This window comes from Poecilia reticulata, chromosome 14 (assembly GCF_904066995.2).
Source record: "Poecilia reticulata chromosome 14, P_reticulata-male-v2, whole genome shotgun sequence".
Taxonomy (NCBI): domain Eukaryota; kingdom Metazoa; phylum Chordata; class Actinopteri; order Cyprinodontiformes; family Poeciliidae; genus Poecilia; species Poecilia reticulata.
The window spans coordinates 10,846,279-10,863,922 of record NC_088843.1 but is presented as its reverse complement, the minus strand read 5'-3'; the positions used below and the strand labels follow the sequence as shown (position 1 = coordinate 10,863,922).

At 40.8% G+C, this 17,644-nt stretch overlaps 2 protein-coding genes across 5 annotated transcripts; one reads left to right on the top strand and one right to left on the bottom strand.

Moving 5' to 3' along the window:
- Nucleotides 1–220: 220 nt before the first annotated feature.
- stk36 (serine/threonine kinase 36 (fused homolog, Drosophila)) lies at nucleotides 221–9,840 on the top strand. Of its 4 annotated transcripts, XM_008427679.3 has the most exons (21): nucleotides 221–1,529; nucleotides 1,627–1,725; nucleotides 1,809–1,949; nucleotides 2,090–2,167; nucleotides 2,690–2,820; nucleotides 2,901–3,150; nucleotides 3,334–3,427; nucleotides 4,093–4,253; nucleotides 4,365–4,522; nucleotides 4,601–4,703; nucleotides 4,913–5,044; nucleotides 5,130–5,306; nucleotides 5,401–5,492; nucleotides 5,579–5,642; nucleotides 5,869–5,967; nucleotides 6,048–6,122; nucleotides 6,203–6,320; nucleotides 6,412–6,538; nucleotides 7,654–7,834; nucleotides 8,027–8,393; nucleotides 8,501–8,713. In XM_008427679.3, the coding sequence occupies exons 1-21, from the start codon at nucleotides 1,383–1,385 to the stop codon at nucleotides 8,560–8,562; spliced, it is 2,856 nt and encodes a 951-aa protein (XP_008425901.2). In that variant the 5' UTR covers nucleotides 221–1,382; the 3' UTR covers nucleotides 8,563–8,713. The 4 variants fall into 4 exon arrangements, with proteins under 4 accessions (XP_008425901.2, XP_008425898.2, XP_081471528.1 ...); XM_008427676.3 differs by having other exon boundaries at nucleotides 8,027–9,840; XM_081615402.1 differs by having other exon boundaries at nucleotides 1,603–1,725; nucleotides 8,027–9,840.
- Nucleotides 9,841–11,062: 1,222 nt separating this feature from the next.
- On the bottom strand, nucleotides 11,063–17,418 carry atf5a (activating transcription factor 5a). The gene is made up of 4 exons (XM_008427681.3): nucleotides 15,631–17,418; nucleotides 14,488–14,736; nucleotides 13,018–14,206; nucleotides 11,063–12,895 (listed from the first exon to the last, which is right to left on the bottom strand). The coding sequence occupies exons 2-4, from the start codon at nucleotides 14,627–14,629 to the stop codon at nucleotides 12,709–12,711; spliced, it is 1,518 nt and encodes a 505-aa protein (XP_008425903.1). The 5' UTR covers nucleotides 14,630–14,736; nucleotides 15,631–17,418; the 3' UTR covers nucleotides 11,063–12,708.
- Nucleotides 17,419–17,644: the final 226 nt, after the last annotated feature.

The following is a 17,644-nucleotide window of genomic DNA, read 5'->3' as shown; positions in this document are numbered from 1 at the left end:
TGAGGACGGAGCGATTCTGTCATATGTTAAAATATGGACACACAATCTCTCCTTTACCGGGGGCAGTCTCTGGAGGCGCTCATTGGACGCACAGTTCAGATGAGGACTTCATCTGCAGTTCCTCACAACTCTGTAAAGACCTTCTTTTCTCGACTAAAGTTAGATTATGCTTAAATGTTCTGGACCGATTTGAATATCCTTTAAACTGAATTAGATTTATATACATAGACCTACCTTGAAATGACAATTGCGGTGAATAGATGCTACGTAAATAAACATAACTGATTCTATTTACTTATCTAAGAAGGGGTGTAACACATTTGTTACAGGTGGGACAAGAGACCTATTTAAAAAGATCTTGTCTAAACATGCAAAGTATCACAAATCACTACTATTGTAACCTGCTTCTATGGGAATTTGTCAGTTGGCAGCATAAATTATAGGGACCTGAATATGGTACGTATCACTAACAGCAAAAGCCAAGACGCGCTTGCTGTTCGGATAAAACACTTGCGCCCTCTGGCGAATAGCTGAGTAAATAGATGCTCTTCGGTTTTCGTTTGCTAAATCCACGTTGCAGTTGGCACAGAGGGAGGCTGGGCGGAAGAAGATAGGTACACGAGCAGGCCTGCAATTTTATAGCAATTAATAATATGACCATTACGGAATAATAAAGCTGTTATCAGTCATTCAATCACTTTATGTATAATATTTTTATTCAGTCCATTCCAAAGTGTTTGACTGAGGTTAAAGCAGACCCTTACATTTGAAATGATAAAACTAAGTTAAAAACTAAGAAAAACTTGATCATATTTATAATAAGACAATAGAGAATTTCAATATTTATTAGAAAAAAAATGCAGATGGAGGCTAGATTTTTATAACTTTTCTAATTTTCTAATTTTGCTTTTTCTAATCCCCCTTGACTGTTTTATAGGTTTACTATTATTTTATCTTTATTTTGTTCAATTACCTAATCAGTATCCAGTCAAGTTTTCCAGAGTTCCGCTAATAATCTGATTATTTGAGTCAAGTGTGTTGAAAGATTTTGTTCTATTTCGTTCTTATGACTGTAAAAGTGATGATAATCACATTTACAACCAACAGCGCCCTCTGACTGTTGTAGATTTCGTTGTAAGAACGCCACAGAGCGCTTTGTTTTCCTCATGAAGGAGCCTGTTGCTAGGAACGCAAACAGCTGTCGCTGGGCTTAGGACCCCCGTCCATTTTTACGTCCACAGAAATGCCGGATTTGAATTTTTCATTATGTCGTAAAATTATTTTAAAAATATATATGTTTATTGTTGATATAGTGTCGTAATCAGTCCAAACTATGATAACCTCTAAAGGTTTACGCATAAAAAGTCAAATTAAACGAGTTAATGATAACTTTTATTGCGAGGCAGTTAAGTAGGTCCACACAACCGTTTCTTCAGTTACTGAAAACACAACTTAACATTAACATTAGGCTTTGTCAATCTCCAAACGTAACAAAAAGCATCGTCGTTAGTCTTAATAACTTGTTTTATGTAAGTTGTACGTTTTGCTCATAACGTTGACTGCCACTTGTGTTTTCACATAAGAGCTACATTATCATCACAGTGTTTGTTTCGGTTCGACCGTTAGCCCGCGGTGGTTCAGATGGATTCTTACCACGTACTAAACCTGGTCGGAGAGGGCTCATTCGGCCGAGTTTACAAGGGGAGAAAAAAGTTCACCGGCAAGGTAAGTTTTCCTTTATCGAAACTTTTTATTCCCATGTTTGTTTGACTCTTCGTCTCGTTCATTTTGTTGGTTTATATCATTAGGTCGTAGCTCTAAAGTTTATGCCGAAAGTGGGTCGGACGGAAAAAGAGCTGCGAAGTTTGAAGAGAGAAATAGAAATTATGAGAGATCTTCGACACCCAAATATAGTCCAGCTCTTTGACAGTTTTGAGACTGAAACCGAGGTACTTTTAACTCTCTGTTTAGTATTGTTGTTTGTACACACACGCACACGCAAAATATATCAAAAAGTATAACCTTTGTAAGAATTTGCAGTCTCTAGACCATTTGCCTTGTCAAAAAATCTATTGTTTCGTTATGATAGGTTGTGGTTGTAACTGAGTATGCAGAAGGCCAGTTGTTCCAGATTTTGGAGGATGACGGACACTTGCCAGAAAGCCAGGTATTCACTACTCAAAGTCATGGCGTGTGTGAGATCCAGAGGCCCACAAACATTGGGGGCTTAGACCAGACCAGAAAATGTTTAACTGTCTCATAACAGCAGAACCAACCACACCTATTCACCTTAGACTTTTATAGTCTATTATAGAATATTTTAAAGTAAAATGTTTGTTTGCTGTATTTATATAGAGTATTTTACTTGTAATGTTATTTTTGGTTGTTTTATTACCTAACTCTGATGTGTGAAATAACGGAGATATAAAACAGATAAAGCACATGATTACCTGAAGGATGATGCATGTCTGTGACCTCATTTTTTTTTAGGTTTTCCTGTTTCTAGTTTTGTATTCTGGACGCTCATTCTTTCAGATTATGACAGAATATGCTGTCATAATCTGATTTTTTTTAAAAACAATTATTAAAACCACAAAAATGAAAATCATGAACTTTAGTTTTGCCTATGATGACATTTACTCCACTTGATTGTACATAATGCATATTTGACTCCTCAACATTTTCCAAGGTGCGAGAGATTGCCTGCCAGCTGGTCTCTGCTCTGTATTATTTACACTCCCATCGCATCCTTCACCGTGACATGAAACCTCAAAATATCCTGCTAGGAAAAAGCGGTGTGGTGAAGCTCTGTGACTTTGGGTGAGGTTTTTTTTTTTTTCCTTTTTGTGTTTAAATGCAGCTATTTCCAAACTTCTTATTTACTCAAAATCTTGCCACAGGTTTGCCAGAGCGATGAGCGTCTCCACGCTGGTCCTGACTTCCATCAAGGGAACACCGCTGTACATGTCGCCTGAGATCGTAGAGGAGAAGCCGTACGACCACACCGCTGACCTGTGGGCTCTGGGCTGCATTTTGTATGAGCTCCACACGGGGGTGCCACCATTCTACACCAACTCCATCTTCCACTTGGTGCAGCTCATTGTGAAAGATCCGATCAAATGGCCGGACACGATGAGCGACAGCTGCATGGTGACAGTACAGCCGTTTAACATCCTAAAGTTTCCAGTCTAGTCAAGTAGATTGAACTGCTGTGTGACAAGCAGATGGAAAAGATATTAATCAGCATGTTACATTTCAGAATCGTCCTTACACATCCCCACCAATACAATCTTATCAGGAATAAAAAAACATACGTTTTCATGTCTTTCACAGAGTTTCCTGAAAGGTTTGTTGACTAAAGACCCACAGAAACGTTTGTCATGGCCAGACCTCCTGCACCACTCCTTTGTTGCTGATGGTGTTTTAGGTAATCTTTAAACCTTTTCTTTTATCATAGATGATATCTGATGATTTCTCTTCTACAAGAAAAATTTATTCATACCATTAAAACACACCTGACTAACAAAGTAAGAATTTCCAACTCAGGATTTTTTTTTTTTTATTTTTATTTTTTAAGACAATTCAACATTCTTGAAAAACACAGCAAAGAAAGAATAACATTTCTGCTTTGTCTTTTTGTGTTGATGTCATCACAAGAGGTGCAAAGATTAAGCTAGATTGTTTTCAAATCCGTGCAGTATTCATTTGAAATGTTACACAATCTCATTCATAAAGTTTGAAGGAGGCAACTGTTCAACTTCATTGGAGGAAAAAATAAAAAACACAAAGAAATTGTGTTTCTTTGTGTTGATATCATTTATATGTTGATATCAATAATGATATCAACATCATTGATATTTTGCTGTCTGTTTTCTCACTGTGCAGGCAGAAGCTTGTTTTTGAAGGGTAGATTTTATCTCCGTTAAATATTTACAACAGATATTGCCAAAACAAATAGAAATACTGACTTCGATTTATTTTTGTTGGTAACAAGCTTTACATCTTGGACCACGAGTTTAATAGATTTTCCAAAGCTTTAAATAGTTGCTTACATTTCTAAATTGAATAAGTTTGTTTTCGTGGCGATGGCAGTGCTGTCCGACACAAACCTCTTCAGCCCGCTGACAGTCACACCCAGCCCAGACGTGGTGGCCATGAAGCTGAAGCAAGTGGCAGAAAAGTCTGTGCCGACATCAGGAGAGAGCATATTAATGAGAAAGGCCAGGGAGCAGATGGAGCTCCAAAAGAGAGAGGTTAGCAGTGACGGTGCTAAAGCTAGCCAGCGGTAAATTTTAGTGTGTTTTTTTTTTTTTTTTTAGATCATTTTCAGATGCTCATTTAACCTGTTTGGTGTCGCTTAACAGAAAAAGAAGGAAGGATGTGAAAGAGTGAATCCTGCTGCAGTAATGGCGTCGCCTAAAGCCCTCTCCATTGAAGTCCCTGCAGCTTCTGGCCAGTTGGCCACGGCAGTCAATCAAAGCATGAACCTGAAGAGTAAAACACGCGCCACACCAACACAAAGGTTTGTTTCAGGAAGCATAGAAACTAATGAAACATGTACAGCTGAATTATACTGTTACTCTGCTCATTTTCTCACCAGGGGTCAGATCAGCAGAGACTACGAACAGGAGTTTCCCTCTGTTGAGGTCGGGCCGCGACTCGTGCGCAGAGGGAATGACGGACCAGCCACACTTCGCAGGCAGGTCAGCAGCTTTCACTCTGCTTTTGCAATTACAAACTTCAATATTATAATATTTATATTTTGTTTTGGATTTCATGTAACAGGTTATCATAGAAAGTGAACCACAGAGCCGCCAATCTAATGTCTGTTCAGAGGGATGTGGATACTTTTGCTGTGATTTACAAAGTATTGAGACAATTGTCCTGGGAAAATAATTTCTTCTTCCTTCAGGATGTTGCTACTGAAAGGCACTGTGAGAATCGTGTCCAGGAAACAGACCTAAGCAGGCAGCAGAAGAAGCTCGTGAACTACAATGACGTCATATGTCAAATTAAATCCAGCATTAGAGCATTTCAGGTTCAGGTGAGTGATTTCATTTTGTTTCTACAATGAATTACTTGGCGATTCTGTCCTAACATAACTTAAAGGTTACTCTTGTTCTGTTCAGCTGATAGGTGTCGGTGTTATAAATGTGCAGCAGATTGAGCAGGTGCTAAAAGTCCTACGTAACTTGATCGTGACCCCTGACCTAGAGAAGTCTCACCACATCAGCCATGAACTTAAACTACCACAATCCCTCTTTGAGTTGATCAGAGATTCTGTTTCAAACTCTGACTTTATCAAGGTTACTTTTCTGTAATACAAGCACACCTAAAATAACCCTTGTTTACTAGAAACCTCCTGATTTTTTTTTTTTTTTTTTTGTATTTTCTCTTCAGGAGCAGAGGAATGTGCTTACTCTTGGAGAAATTATTAAATTTATTCTGTTCTACTGGGAAAGGCATCGTGGTTGGGTGGAAGACGAGCCCAGGTTTTATTCCTTTCTTTTTTGTTGAGTACAGCACAACTACAGGCTGAATATTTATTTACATACCTTCCTCTGGTTTCACCCTGCAGACTGGAAGAGTTCACTGAGCCGCTCAAGACGATTATCAGTCAGTCAAATCTTACTGCTCTGGCAGTAAGTACTCTCTTCAATCAGTCCAATAAGCACATTTTTATAACATGTTTGGATTTTTGGTTTGTTGTTTGGAAGTAAAAAGTCTTCTTCATCTGTGTTGATTTGACCATGACTTGTGTTTTTGTGTTCCTGACAATATTTTATGAGATCAAGCTGCCCCTTTTAAATCAGATAAGATTTTGATGCTTTTTCTCTGTTTTTTTTTTTGTTTGTTTTTTTTCTTTAGCCGCTCGCTGCTTCTGTTTTATCTCTCTTCACTCTACATGGTGTTGATGTTTTTGTTGACGTGGAGAATTTGACTTCCCTGCTGAAAATACCTCCCTCGGTACCAAGCAATACGTCATTCATTACAGTCTATTCTTTCCTGCACTTGTTTATAGCATGTTTGTTTCTGTGCACTCTAAGCCCCTGGTTTTACCGCCTCCTGGTTGGGGACTGTATGATGGCCTCCTCTCTTTACTCCTACACGCATTGTCTGAGGTGAGGCGCCGGGTAAGACGCACTACATTTTCAGCAATAAATCTCTACGCATTGTGAGTATCATTTATTATTTTCCTCAGGATGACAACGCTTCGGTCTCATCTAAGTTAAATCCACTTGTGTTCTTGGATTTGTGGAAAAAAGTTGGTTCTTCGCTCACAAGCCCAACGCCAAACCTGGACTTATTTTCAGCAGATGGTAAAACCCAAATCTCAAAACGTTTTTTTTTTTTTTTTCCATTTACTATTGTACATGTTAATAATGACTTTTTCTTTCTTTCTTTTTTCAGGAATTTACTCCTTTCTGTCTATTGCGCTGCTCATCTTCACAAAGGACCTGTACTCATGCATTCCTCTTTTTTCTGACAAAAAGTCTCAATGTGTATACACGCTCTGCTGGTTGCTCAGCAACGACTGGTTAGTGTTTTACAACGCCTTGTAAAGTACTTACACCCTCAACTTTTCAGGTTTTTCTTTTTATAATAGACCAGTACCAAGTAGTGCGTTAATGTGATGTGGAAGGAAAATGATGCATAATTTAAAAAAAAAAAAAAGTACTTTTTTTTTTTTTTTTTCAAATTAAGATGTAGAGTTTATTTCTCTGAGCCAAAACCTTTTAGAACCGTCATTTCTGCCCATTCTTCTTTGCAAAATATCTCTTGCTTTGTTTGGATGAAAATTGCCTCCAGTCTCTAGGCAGATTGTGCTATAAAATGGCACAATCAACTAACTATGTTGCCTTCAGTTGGTATGAAAATGGTGCATATGTTAAAAATAATTAAAAAGAAACTGGAAATTGGGAGTCTGTCTCTTTAACTCTCCCGCAGTCTTAAGAAATGGGGTCATTAGAACTCCACAAGTGTTTTTTTTTACTCTGTACACGAGCCGGTGGGGTCACACTGACCTTATGTGCGCTAATTACTAGTTTTTTTTTTGTGCGTATGTGGTTTCGGGAATTGGCGATCTGACTGGACAACACTCCCCTGTTTCCCTGCTGTCCGACCGTGACATTTGCCGCACTCTTCCTGAGCGCCACACTAAGAAGCTTCGGCTCTTTCTGACACTGCCTACAGCATGTCTTCACGACATTATGCTGCTTTACAGCCATTCTTAGGAGTGTCAGACTGAGAAGTAGCTCCTATGTCAAGTTCACCAGAAATGCTGTTCTACCACGTGTTTGATAATTGCTGCTGCTGCTAGTCTGCAGGAGCTGTGCGGCGCAGACTTTAGGTAAATAGGCGGTGTATTGTATTAGCAAGCATTTAGGCACACCTGAATGATTAACATGGGAAATTTAAGGATTTCCCAACCTTGGTTTTACATAACAAACTTCTCCACGGTTTCTTTTTTTTTTTAATTTTTTTTATTCCTTCCACTTTTCAATAATGCACTATGTTGTGTTTGCCTGTCACTTAGAATCCCAGTAAAATTTTCTGAAGTGTTTTCCTAATTAAACCATTTTGGATTAGAAGTCATAAATCCACAGAGCTCCAGCACTGCGAGCTAACAGCATCATCATTTATACCCTGCAGTCCTCATTTATCAGCCAAGCCTCCCTGTGGGACAGCCGACACGGAGCTGAGCTGCGACTCTCTGTCCACGTTGAGCTGCCACCTGCTCTGCTTTCCGTTTGCTCTGGACCTGCCGCTACACACCATGGCCGCCGTCCTGCAGGTGTATGACAGCTGTCATGTTGCTTCCAGCCTCCTGCAGGTCAGTGGCCTTCTCTTGCTCCTATAAAGACCTCAATGGCAAACAAAAGTCTGATGCAACACACAATGGCTCTTGCATCGTGCTCCTCTCTGAGAAGCAATACTTTACAATTTAACATCTTTGCACTTTGCAAGTCAAATGTTGGATGTGTGACAAGCGCTCAGATTTTTTTTTTTTTTTGTGGCTTTGCAGGTGATTCAGACATTCCCTCCTTCTCAGCTGGAGCTGCCTCTCTCCCTGCTGAGCCGTTTGCTGTTGTGTGATCCTGAGCGCTCCGTGTCCCACGTCGGAGGAGGTGCTTCTGGCTTTTTTTCGTCAACTCAGAGCAACCAGCTCTTCCCGTCCAAAACTCCCACCGCTGTGACCAGAACTGCCAGCTCTCTGCTCTCTGACTTGCTGCGGCAGGATGAGCTGTGGGACTGTGCTGTGGAGCTCCTGAATCTCTTGTCCCAAGTGGCCCGCTGCTCCTCTCAGCCCGCTTCCCCTCGGGTATCTGTCGAGGCCGCGGCGCTGCAGCAGGCGCTGACTCATCCGTACGACCAGATCAGAGCTGCCACATGTAGGTTTGTGGGGAATTGGGAACCATTCGGGGCTAATGGAGCGCATAACCTGCAGGCTGACATTTTCAGACAGATGATAGACGTTCTTAATGACTCCTGCACACAGGTGCGGCGGACGGCCTGCAGGGCGGTGGGGAACTGGCTGGGATACGTTGCAGCAAAGTTTAAAATGGGAGGAAGCTGCAGTGACTCTTCAGGGTGGGGCAAAGAGAACAATGGCAGTAAACAAGCGCATTCACACGTCGGAGCAGCTGGTGACGCGGTGACGGAGCAGATGTTTGACGCCGATGAGCAGAGGCGATGGACGGACGAAGCTCAGAGGTCAGCGGCCTCGTTGACCTGCCTGCTCTCGGACCGCGACGCCGTCACGCGGCGTCACTGCTGTGCGGCTCTGGGAAACCTGGTGAATGTTGACGGCGTGGTGTCGGTGCTGGATGAAGAGACGTACGGCTCTCTTCTCAGAGTCGCGTGCAATGATTCGAACAACGGCGTGAGAGAAGCTGCAATCGCAGCTCTAAATCTCTGCAGCCAGCAGGATGCAGTGCAGCGGGGAAGTTAACGAGAAGAGGGACGTCAGCACTGCACCGTGTCCCTTAGAAGTGTGCTGCACAATGTTTGGACGACACTTCTGACTGCTTTAAACATGAAGTGGGAATAAAAACTCCACAAACCCCGGTAAAAAAGAAAAAGCAATTTCCCAACATTTCCAAGCTGCAGCGACCTGCTTGCTCCTTCAGCTTTTTCTTCGATTTAATCGCTCAAGTCTTATTCTGTAGCAGTCAAACTTATGTTCAGCTTTCTAGCAAACGCCTAAAGATTTTAGTTCTTGACAAATGTTTATGATTTTATCCACCTGGAGAAAGTCTTTTTGCATCTGAACAAAACATCACCAGATCATGATGCTGCCACCGCCACATTTCACAGTGGATAATTGTATTCTTGTAATTGATGTGCAGTTTTTGTCTTTGTTCCCAAGTTAGCCTAAAGTTCAAGTTGGGTTTCTGCAAAATGTAGCACATTCTTCTTCAAGGTTTTAGGTGATTTTTGTCCGGTCAAAATGGAAGAAAATGTTTGTGTCTTTCAACCATTATCGTTAATGGTTGAAAACACATGGAAACATGTAGACCAGAACTGCCTGTTGGTTCTTTACTGTTGATTATTTGCAACATCTCTACAAGCAAACTCTTTAGCTGAAGGATGCAAATGCCAAGAAAAACGTCCCAAAACTGCTGACCTTTTTTTAATGTTAAATAACTTGACTTTGGTTAATGGCAGGTGTAAGAAAACCCGATACTGAAACTCAGTGGTTCAACAAAGGAGCTTAGGATGTGAACAGGCAACAACCAGGTTACTGCAGCTTTTGTATTCTTCTTTACTTGAACCTTGTCACTCATTTGTTTGTTTCCAGTTTCGCTGTACATGAATAAAAATCTCATTAAAATCAAACATTTAAAGGATTTATCATTCTACTTTACATCATGAAAGCTCTGCATTTTAACAAGCAGGTGTAGACTTTTTCTATATTTGTTCCACCATGAACTTAGTCACGCCTCGACTATTTGTTTACGTATTAAGTTGTGTTTTTCGGTTTGATTATTCCTTAAAACGTTTACAGGCGCTAAGTCTGTGACAAATGCCAGCGAGATCAAATATCTAAACGTAAAACGAATTCAGATTGCTCTTAATTGGTTGTTTATGTTTAACAACTATTTTCTAATGACGTTTTCTCGCGTTTAAATATCAAATGAGAGATTCAAGGTGAAGCATTTCTTTTTCTAAGTAAGTCCTTCAGACAGTCAGCGCTGGCTCAAAATGGGAATCCGTTTAGCAATCACGTTCATTTAGACTTTTCAAACATGCATTTTTGTTTTTCTTCGAGGCGATAATGTTTAGAAATTAATACGACAAAACACAATACATTTAAATCATGTCATTTATTCTATATAGGCAACTGCAAGATTAAGATGATTTGAGTGCATTTTAATGTCTCTGTTCTTTACTTCTAAATGAATTAAGGGTCGTTTATTGCAACAAAAAAAAATTTGGGGAAAAAAAGTATCTTTAATAAATATTTTAAACCGCAGAAAGAAACATATTTTACGTCACGGAGATGTGATGTTTACTGTCACAGCGGAGTTGTTTTCAGTTTTGAAATAAAACAGCCGGATCGGGCTGCCTATGCGGAGTTTTAGTGACTGGTTTTATTATTATTATTATGTGAACGGATTGGACCGTAAGTCATTTTTCATTCACTTTTTTTTTTTTTGTTTATTCTAAATAGATTTAAAGTGCTAGTCTAAGATCCTTTTGTATAAATAAAAGTGCCCAAAGGATGAACGCACGGAGAAAAAACAACTCATCGCCAAGTTTAAATGATTAATACAGAAAATGCTCGTTTCATTTCTTTGCATTCGCTTCCATTTAACAAGAAACTAAAGACTCGAAGACGATCAGATTAATAACGTTGGGTGAAAATTAAACGCGTTTGGTTTTCTTGTTCTTGTCCTGCGGCCCGTGCTTCTATCTACAGAAACCGAAATTATCCAACTAAAGGAAAGGAAGAAAACTATTCAGGTCAGTCGTTTTTAATTCAAGTCCTGTAGGTTGAAAGCCATTTCTATTCCGAAAGGTTTAAACACACACACACACACACGAATTAACACACGGGTTCAAGTTAATGAAGCTTTTTATTCATGTATGTATTCCTTTTTTTTTAAATGGAAAGTTTACACCACACAGAAAAAAAACATACATAGTGGATACATCGCTTCAAAATTACAAAGAGATACAATGAGTTGTCGGCCCGTATTTTTGGTTTAAACATGTTTCGTTGATAGTACACCGCAGGGGGTTAAACATCATGAATCCCAAGCCAAAAAAAAACAAACAAAAAAAACAGACAGAAACACAAAGTGCAAATAAATGATTGTCTAAAAATTAAATGTGCAAAGAAAAAAGGAAAAGCTTTGTAAAGTAATGTGCAAAAGAGTTTCTATTAGAGAAATAAATGACTTGCAAAATATTTCACACGGCCTAAAAATAAACATTCTGATGAATTTGTTTCTTTTTTCAACATTTTTTTAGAAAAAAAAAAAATCAACGCACTACTCCCTGAACATATAAAAAGTTACAAATTAGTGCAGCTCAGCTGGAGGCCTATAAAACTTATTGCCTTAAGCAGTTTAAGGAGACAATCCTCATTTCTGAATCTCTAAATATTCTGTTTCAGAGAAGGAAAAATACATTAATGGAAGAGCATGCAGAGAAAGGCTGCTAAAACACCACTAATTACAATATGTGCACCCAGATATAAAAGTATGTTTTTCAATCCAAGAGGAAAATATGAAATCCCACAGAAGAGAGAGAGAGAGAGGGGGGGGACAAAACCGAAAAGCTTCAAGTCTGTTATCTCCTGCCATAATTATCTACTGATGTTTGTAGATCTGGAGAACAGATCATTTATCCTGAGCTGCAAAACAGATTTATTTATTTATTGCAAAGTAAACTTTACAGCCATAGCACAACAACATCTCAGTTTACTTTAAAGCATTTAGGATTACACTTGTTTTAATTGAACATTTCTTGCAGCAGTTGCTGCAAAATGTTGCAGTGATTTGATCTGTTGTATTAAGTTATGAAACACAAGGGGAATTAGATAGTCCCAAATATGATCATTAGAGCAACACAAGTTGTTTAAAATATATCTGAAGTCGTATTTAAATAAGAAAAAAATATCAGACTGTTTCACAGAACTTTCTTTAATTTTAAAACTTAACAGTTCCGATAAGTCTATGTTTCACCAAAACACAAGTACTAACCCATCTACTTCCATAACTCTTACAGCAACTTTATTTCAAAAGTAATAATTAAATAGGAATAAAAAGAGACTCTTCAGATTCTATTGCTGACATCAATTTCAATGTAAGGCTAAAAATAAATATGTAACCTGCTGTTTAAATGACATTACAACCCCCACCACAAAAAACCCCAAAAAACCCCAAAGTTATTCAGTAGATTCAGAGAAAGAGGAAGATCTGTTAAAGATGATTGTCAGGTAAAGCATTGCAGCGCCACAGTGAAGGCTCAGGTGATTTCAGTGCCAAAAACAAATGAGAAAGAATTGATTTTAAAATTAGGAAAACAATTCACATCAGCAAAGCATGCAGTGGCCCCCGCATCATAAAAACAACACCAACGGAAAAAAAACAAACAAACAAACAAAAAACATGAAACATTCAGTTCACGAGAAAACAAATAAAAGTTGCGCATTTTCTCGGCTTTGCCCGGTCTGAGTGTACTTGCAGTCGTGCGGCGTTACGCTGTTGTGTCCTGCTTGAGCCTTTGGCTGCGTGCCTTGTAAACTTCGATCAGCAGGTCTTTGACGTACTGGATTTCACGTTCCACGGACTCTGCCTTGTCTCGCAGCTCGCGGTTCCTCCCCTCCAGGCAGTGCAGCTGCTCCTCCAAAGAATCTAGCTCCGCCCTTTTTCGCTGGCGATACCTAAGTCAAGCAAAAGATGTTGAGTTTTGTTTGTTTGTTGCTTTGTTTTTGTTTTTTTTATCGCAAGTCATATGAAAATTGTTGGTGCTTTTAAAGAAATTCAGTAGGAGCAAAGATTTTACCTATGAGCGGCGGTTTTGTTCTGATCCCTTTTCTTTTGCTTTCGCTCGCCGCCTTCGTGTGGAATGATGTCTACTTCGTATTTCACAGCGCAGTGGTCTTCTCTTAGCCTGCATGTCTGCCTGTGCCCTGAGCTGTCCAGATTCAGACTCTCCCTCGCCATCAGGAAGCATTCTGGGGCCTGATCGTCAAGGTAATTGCAGTGTAAATCGGGTTGTAGCATCTGCAGACTCTCCGTTTTCACCTGCTCGTTGATGTTCCCCAAGAAGCTGCTGAAGGCCTCGGACTGAGGCGTCGTTGGAATGTAGCAGCTTTCACCGCTGTCGGTTTTCCAAGACACGGTGGCCTTGGTCACCTCCACGCTGGCCTTGATGCTGCTCAGCACCTCGCTGTTCGCGGTGCCTCCGCTGACCTCCCTCATGCTGTACATCATCACATCCTCTTTCTTCTGAGGAGGGTCCAGTGTTACACCAAAGCCAAACCCGCCACCAACGACCTTGGCGCCACTCATCACGTCTTGGGTAAAGCAGCAGTTTTTCTCGTCTTTGGATAAGCCAGCACATCGTCTGACCTCGATCGCATTGCCCAGGCAGTAGCTTTTCCCCACCAGCTGCTCGTCCTCCACGGAGCCGTAATTACTCGTCAGGGCCACAGCAGAGTTACCTGAGTTACTTCCTTTGGAACCCAACACGTTGCTTTCGTAGCCTTCGCCGAACCTCACGCTCTCCAGAACTCTTTTCCTACCACACCCACTGGGGCGGCTGCAGCTGTACGGGGCATGTCTAGGAATTTTGGATCGCCCTATGGGCCCACCACAGATGCTCAGCAGGTCCAGCTCCCCGGTTGCCAGGGTAACAAGAAGTGGGTTGGACTCTGATTGGGTGGACGCAGAGTACGAGGCGTATGGCAGTTGACTGAATGGCTGAGGACCCGCCGGCAGTGGACCCCTGTCGCATTTTCCCAGCCTCTGCCCTTTCTCTGGCAGTGGCTCAGACAGGAAGTAGTCCTCAAGCTGGGCGAGTTCCTCTTGCAGCAAAGAGGTCATGACCTCCAAGTCAGAGGGCACCTGGATATCATTCTGAAGGGGTGAAGGGGGAAGGGAGGCATTGGTGGAGGAGGGAGGGGAAGGAGGATTTGGGAGGTACGAGGAGAAATCCACTTCTTCCGTCATCCAGTCAGTGAGACCATCACCTACAAAGGAGGAGGAAAAATGTTTGGAACAATCTGTTAGATGCACAAAATGTTAGAGCTAAGAGGAAAAACAAAAGTTTAAAATATCAAGCTAGCAGTGCAGGCACAATTTGATCGACAATCGTAAATGCAGAACATTTTTCCTGAAGTCGCCCGGCAATATCGACAAAACAATCGTAGCTAGTTTTTTACTTACTGTTCAAGAAGGACGAATGTGCTGCAGTGCCGAGCCCACCTGAAATGGGGAAAAATATAAAAAAAACGCACTCGCTGCGACTCACCAATTAAATGCGGGCTCTCCTCTGACACCTCCCCCCTGCACCCCTGTGATTGGCTGTGGTTAGCCTGTGGGTGAGAGAGAGCGAGGGGGTCTGCCGGGCAGACACGAAGAGTCCTCCAAACATGAGCTGATGTTGCCATCATTTTGCCTGTTGACGCCTTGATTTAGTCCGAGTCCGAGCACACGCTGAGAGCGAGCGGGGTCTGACAGATGGGCCACAGAGAGCAGGGCAGGGCGAGCATAATGAAACCTGCAGGGACAAGAGGAGGCAGGGATCAGAACGCCGTGCAACTTAGAAAACATCCGGATTGTTCAATCAAGTCATGGAACAACCAGTGACAGGCAGTGCTTCCTTCAGCAAGTAATGTCCACACAATGACATGTTTTGATGAGATGTGACAGGAAAGAAAATAGCTACAAATCAGAAGAAGTTACATGCGAATGCCCTTAATTAAAGAACCAAAATGCACTACCTCAAATAAAAGCTATTGTAGCAAAAAGTGATACGGAAGACACGACTGTCTCCTTTGGATATTTAACTGGCCCTCAAAGCAAAAGTGCAAAAAGTGCACTTCACATCTGAAAACACGTGGGACCTTTCAGTAGTGCTGTCATGGGCACCACTGTTGATGTAGAAACTCCACAGTAACCATGTGTCTCAAGTGAGAAGCACCCTGGTGGTTAAATGGGATTAATGCAGATCAACTGCCTCCAATCCAGGTTCATTTTAAATTAATCCTCTGCTTGATCACTTAAACGGTTCAGATTACAACAATGACAATTTATAGGCTGTTACCAGGGAGTCGTTTAATTTTCATAATCTTACACAATAACTGGGCAGTAAGTAAGTAAAATAATTTAAAACTATTGGGACATACAACTGAAAAGTGACAATATATGCCTGGATTTATGGTACATCTAAAAAGCTGAATGCATGCATTTACACAAAAGTACAGTTTAGCAAAATATATATATATAAACTCTTATTGAAGTAATCACAAAAAACAGTGACAACTGGGCAAACAAGAAGTTTAAAATTAAATAGGAATTTTCAAACAAAGTGGGAAGTAAACAAGTCAATGACATCCAATGGTCAGCCATAACAACAACAAAAAAAAAGAAGAAGTAGAAGAGTTTGACTTACTCCATTCTTGCGGGAAAACTGTAGAGCACTTGGGGGTGCGTTGCTAAAGCAAAGCACGACTTCGTTTCTGGTCCAGCGACGTCAAACAAGAACTTAAAGAGCCATGTTTAGCTCCGAATAACCCGGAACGACGCACAAAAACAGAGAGGAAAAGATGCTGCTTTGTTGTGGTCGACCTGTAAACTGAGGAGCCGACTGACCGAGACAAAGCATCAGTTCATTCACACCTAGCAACCGACTGCGTCACCGGGGTAGAACGTGTTGTTGTTGTTCTGTGTAGATCACTCCGCCCACTCCCTCCGCGGAGGACCACCGAAGGACGGCCCACTCTTTCTCCCAGCTGTTATTAATGACTTGTTTCAAAAGTTGTGATTCCAACATCTCAATTAAGTCATTTAAGACGCATTCATAGTTTAGTTATGTCAATTCTACGTCATGCTCTTGCCGTGAAAACACAGAACGTTTAGTTTTAATAATTCAGTTACTGCAGGGTTTTGATGAGATGTAACGGTGACAAGCTAGCAACGTCAGTTTCTAAACTCAACGGGGCAGTGCTGTTCATAACCAGCAACTTAAACAGCGTCTCTCCGTAGTGTACATAGAATTCAGTTTACCATAGACCACGGTATATTGTTGTAGACGTACTATTTTACTTTTCGTGTTCAGTAGGGGGCTGTTGCAGGTCCGTTGCATCAGTGGTTTTCGCTCACTGTGATTGGCTGTTCGACCTCTTACTGCCGCGCTCTCATTGGCTGGAATAGGGTCGCTGTGAAATATGATTGGATAGTGGTAGGCAAGGCGAAGCATCAATGTTGTCTTTTTTCCCTGCAGTGCAGACGGTGCACATGTTTCATGTAAACAAACCGGGTGTGGTGACAGGTACAGCACTTTTCCACACTAACAAAAAGCTGCACTTTAGGTTTCAGTTTTAAAATATTAGTTCTTATTTTTGATAAACAAAATTGCTTTTCTTGATTAAATATTGAGTTAAATTTTCTGATTACATTGTTTTTAAAACAGCTTTTAGCATTATAATTCAAATTTGGACTTAAATGATTTTACTTTTAATGCATGTTGATGGTATGTTTATCCCAACTAGCTCATCGTTCCACAAGCAATTTGTTGATGGAAATGTCAGAAAGTCAATGAATACGACCTTAATTGTTGAAGATAATAAATTGTTATCCAAATGCAGGCTGAGTAGCATTTTTTTCTTGCTAATTCGGTGAGATACAGCCCACATAGTGACTGACAAGGTCTATCAATAATAATTTTGTTAGAATTAAAGCTTTGTTTTTCTCCTCTCAGCAAATCCCAAAGCTGAGTGTATGCCGTTCTTCTGTTGCTATAGCAATAGCGGACACTGCCCTTATTTTAGACTTGTTTTCTGGTTGCTGTTGCCATGGGATTTGCATCTCTCTCTCTCTCTCTTCCCTCCTTACCTACTGTTCTTCCCTCAGATTACCTCTATATCACCAGACGTCGTCTCCGTCTGACCATTCCTCCATTTCATTTGCTGAGTTGCTTTTCTTCGACATGATCTGTTTGCCAGAATCAATAGGTTTATTTACAGTTCTGCTCAAGTGACAGATTGATAGGCCAGTAAACAGTTTGTCCACTGGGAAGCTTCCAGCTCAGATAATGACATTGTCTCGACAGTGGAGCCGCTGGTGCTCAAAGCAGAAATTTAAAATGCACATTGCTGTAAAATACTTCTTTTGTTTTTGCTTTCTTGTCATACTTGCAGCTTTCAAACTGTAAAAGCAGTTTTTAATACTGGGCTAAGATAGCCTGAGTAAATAACCACCCAGGACAAAAGCACTTAAAAGCACTTGATGGTCTTTGGTTAGGGTTATGATTTAACAATTATAAAGAGGCTGGACAAAAATGGCATCCAATGGACAGTAGGTCAAACAAAACTCAAATAATTATACACAGATCTTTCTCTCCTTTGCCAAAACAAATCATCATAGAATGAAGAATGTCTGGCCAATGGTTTTTGACCTTAAGCTCA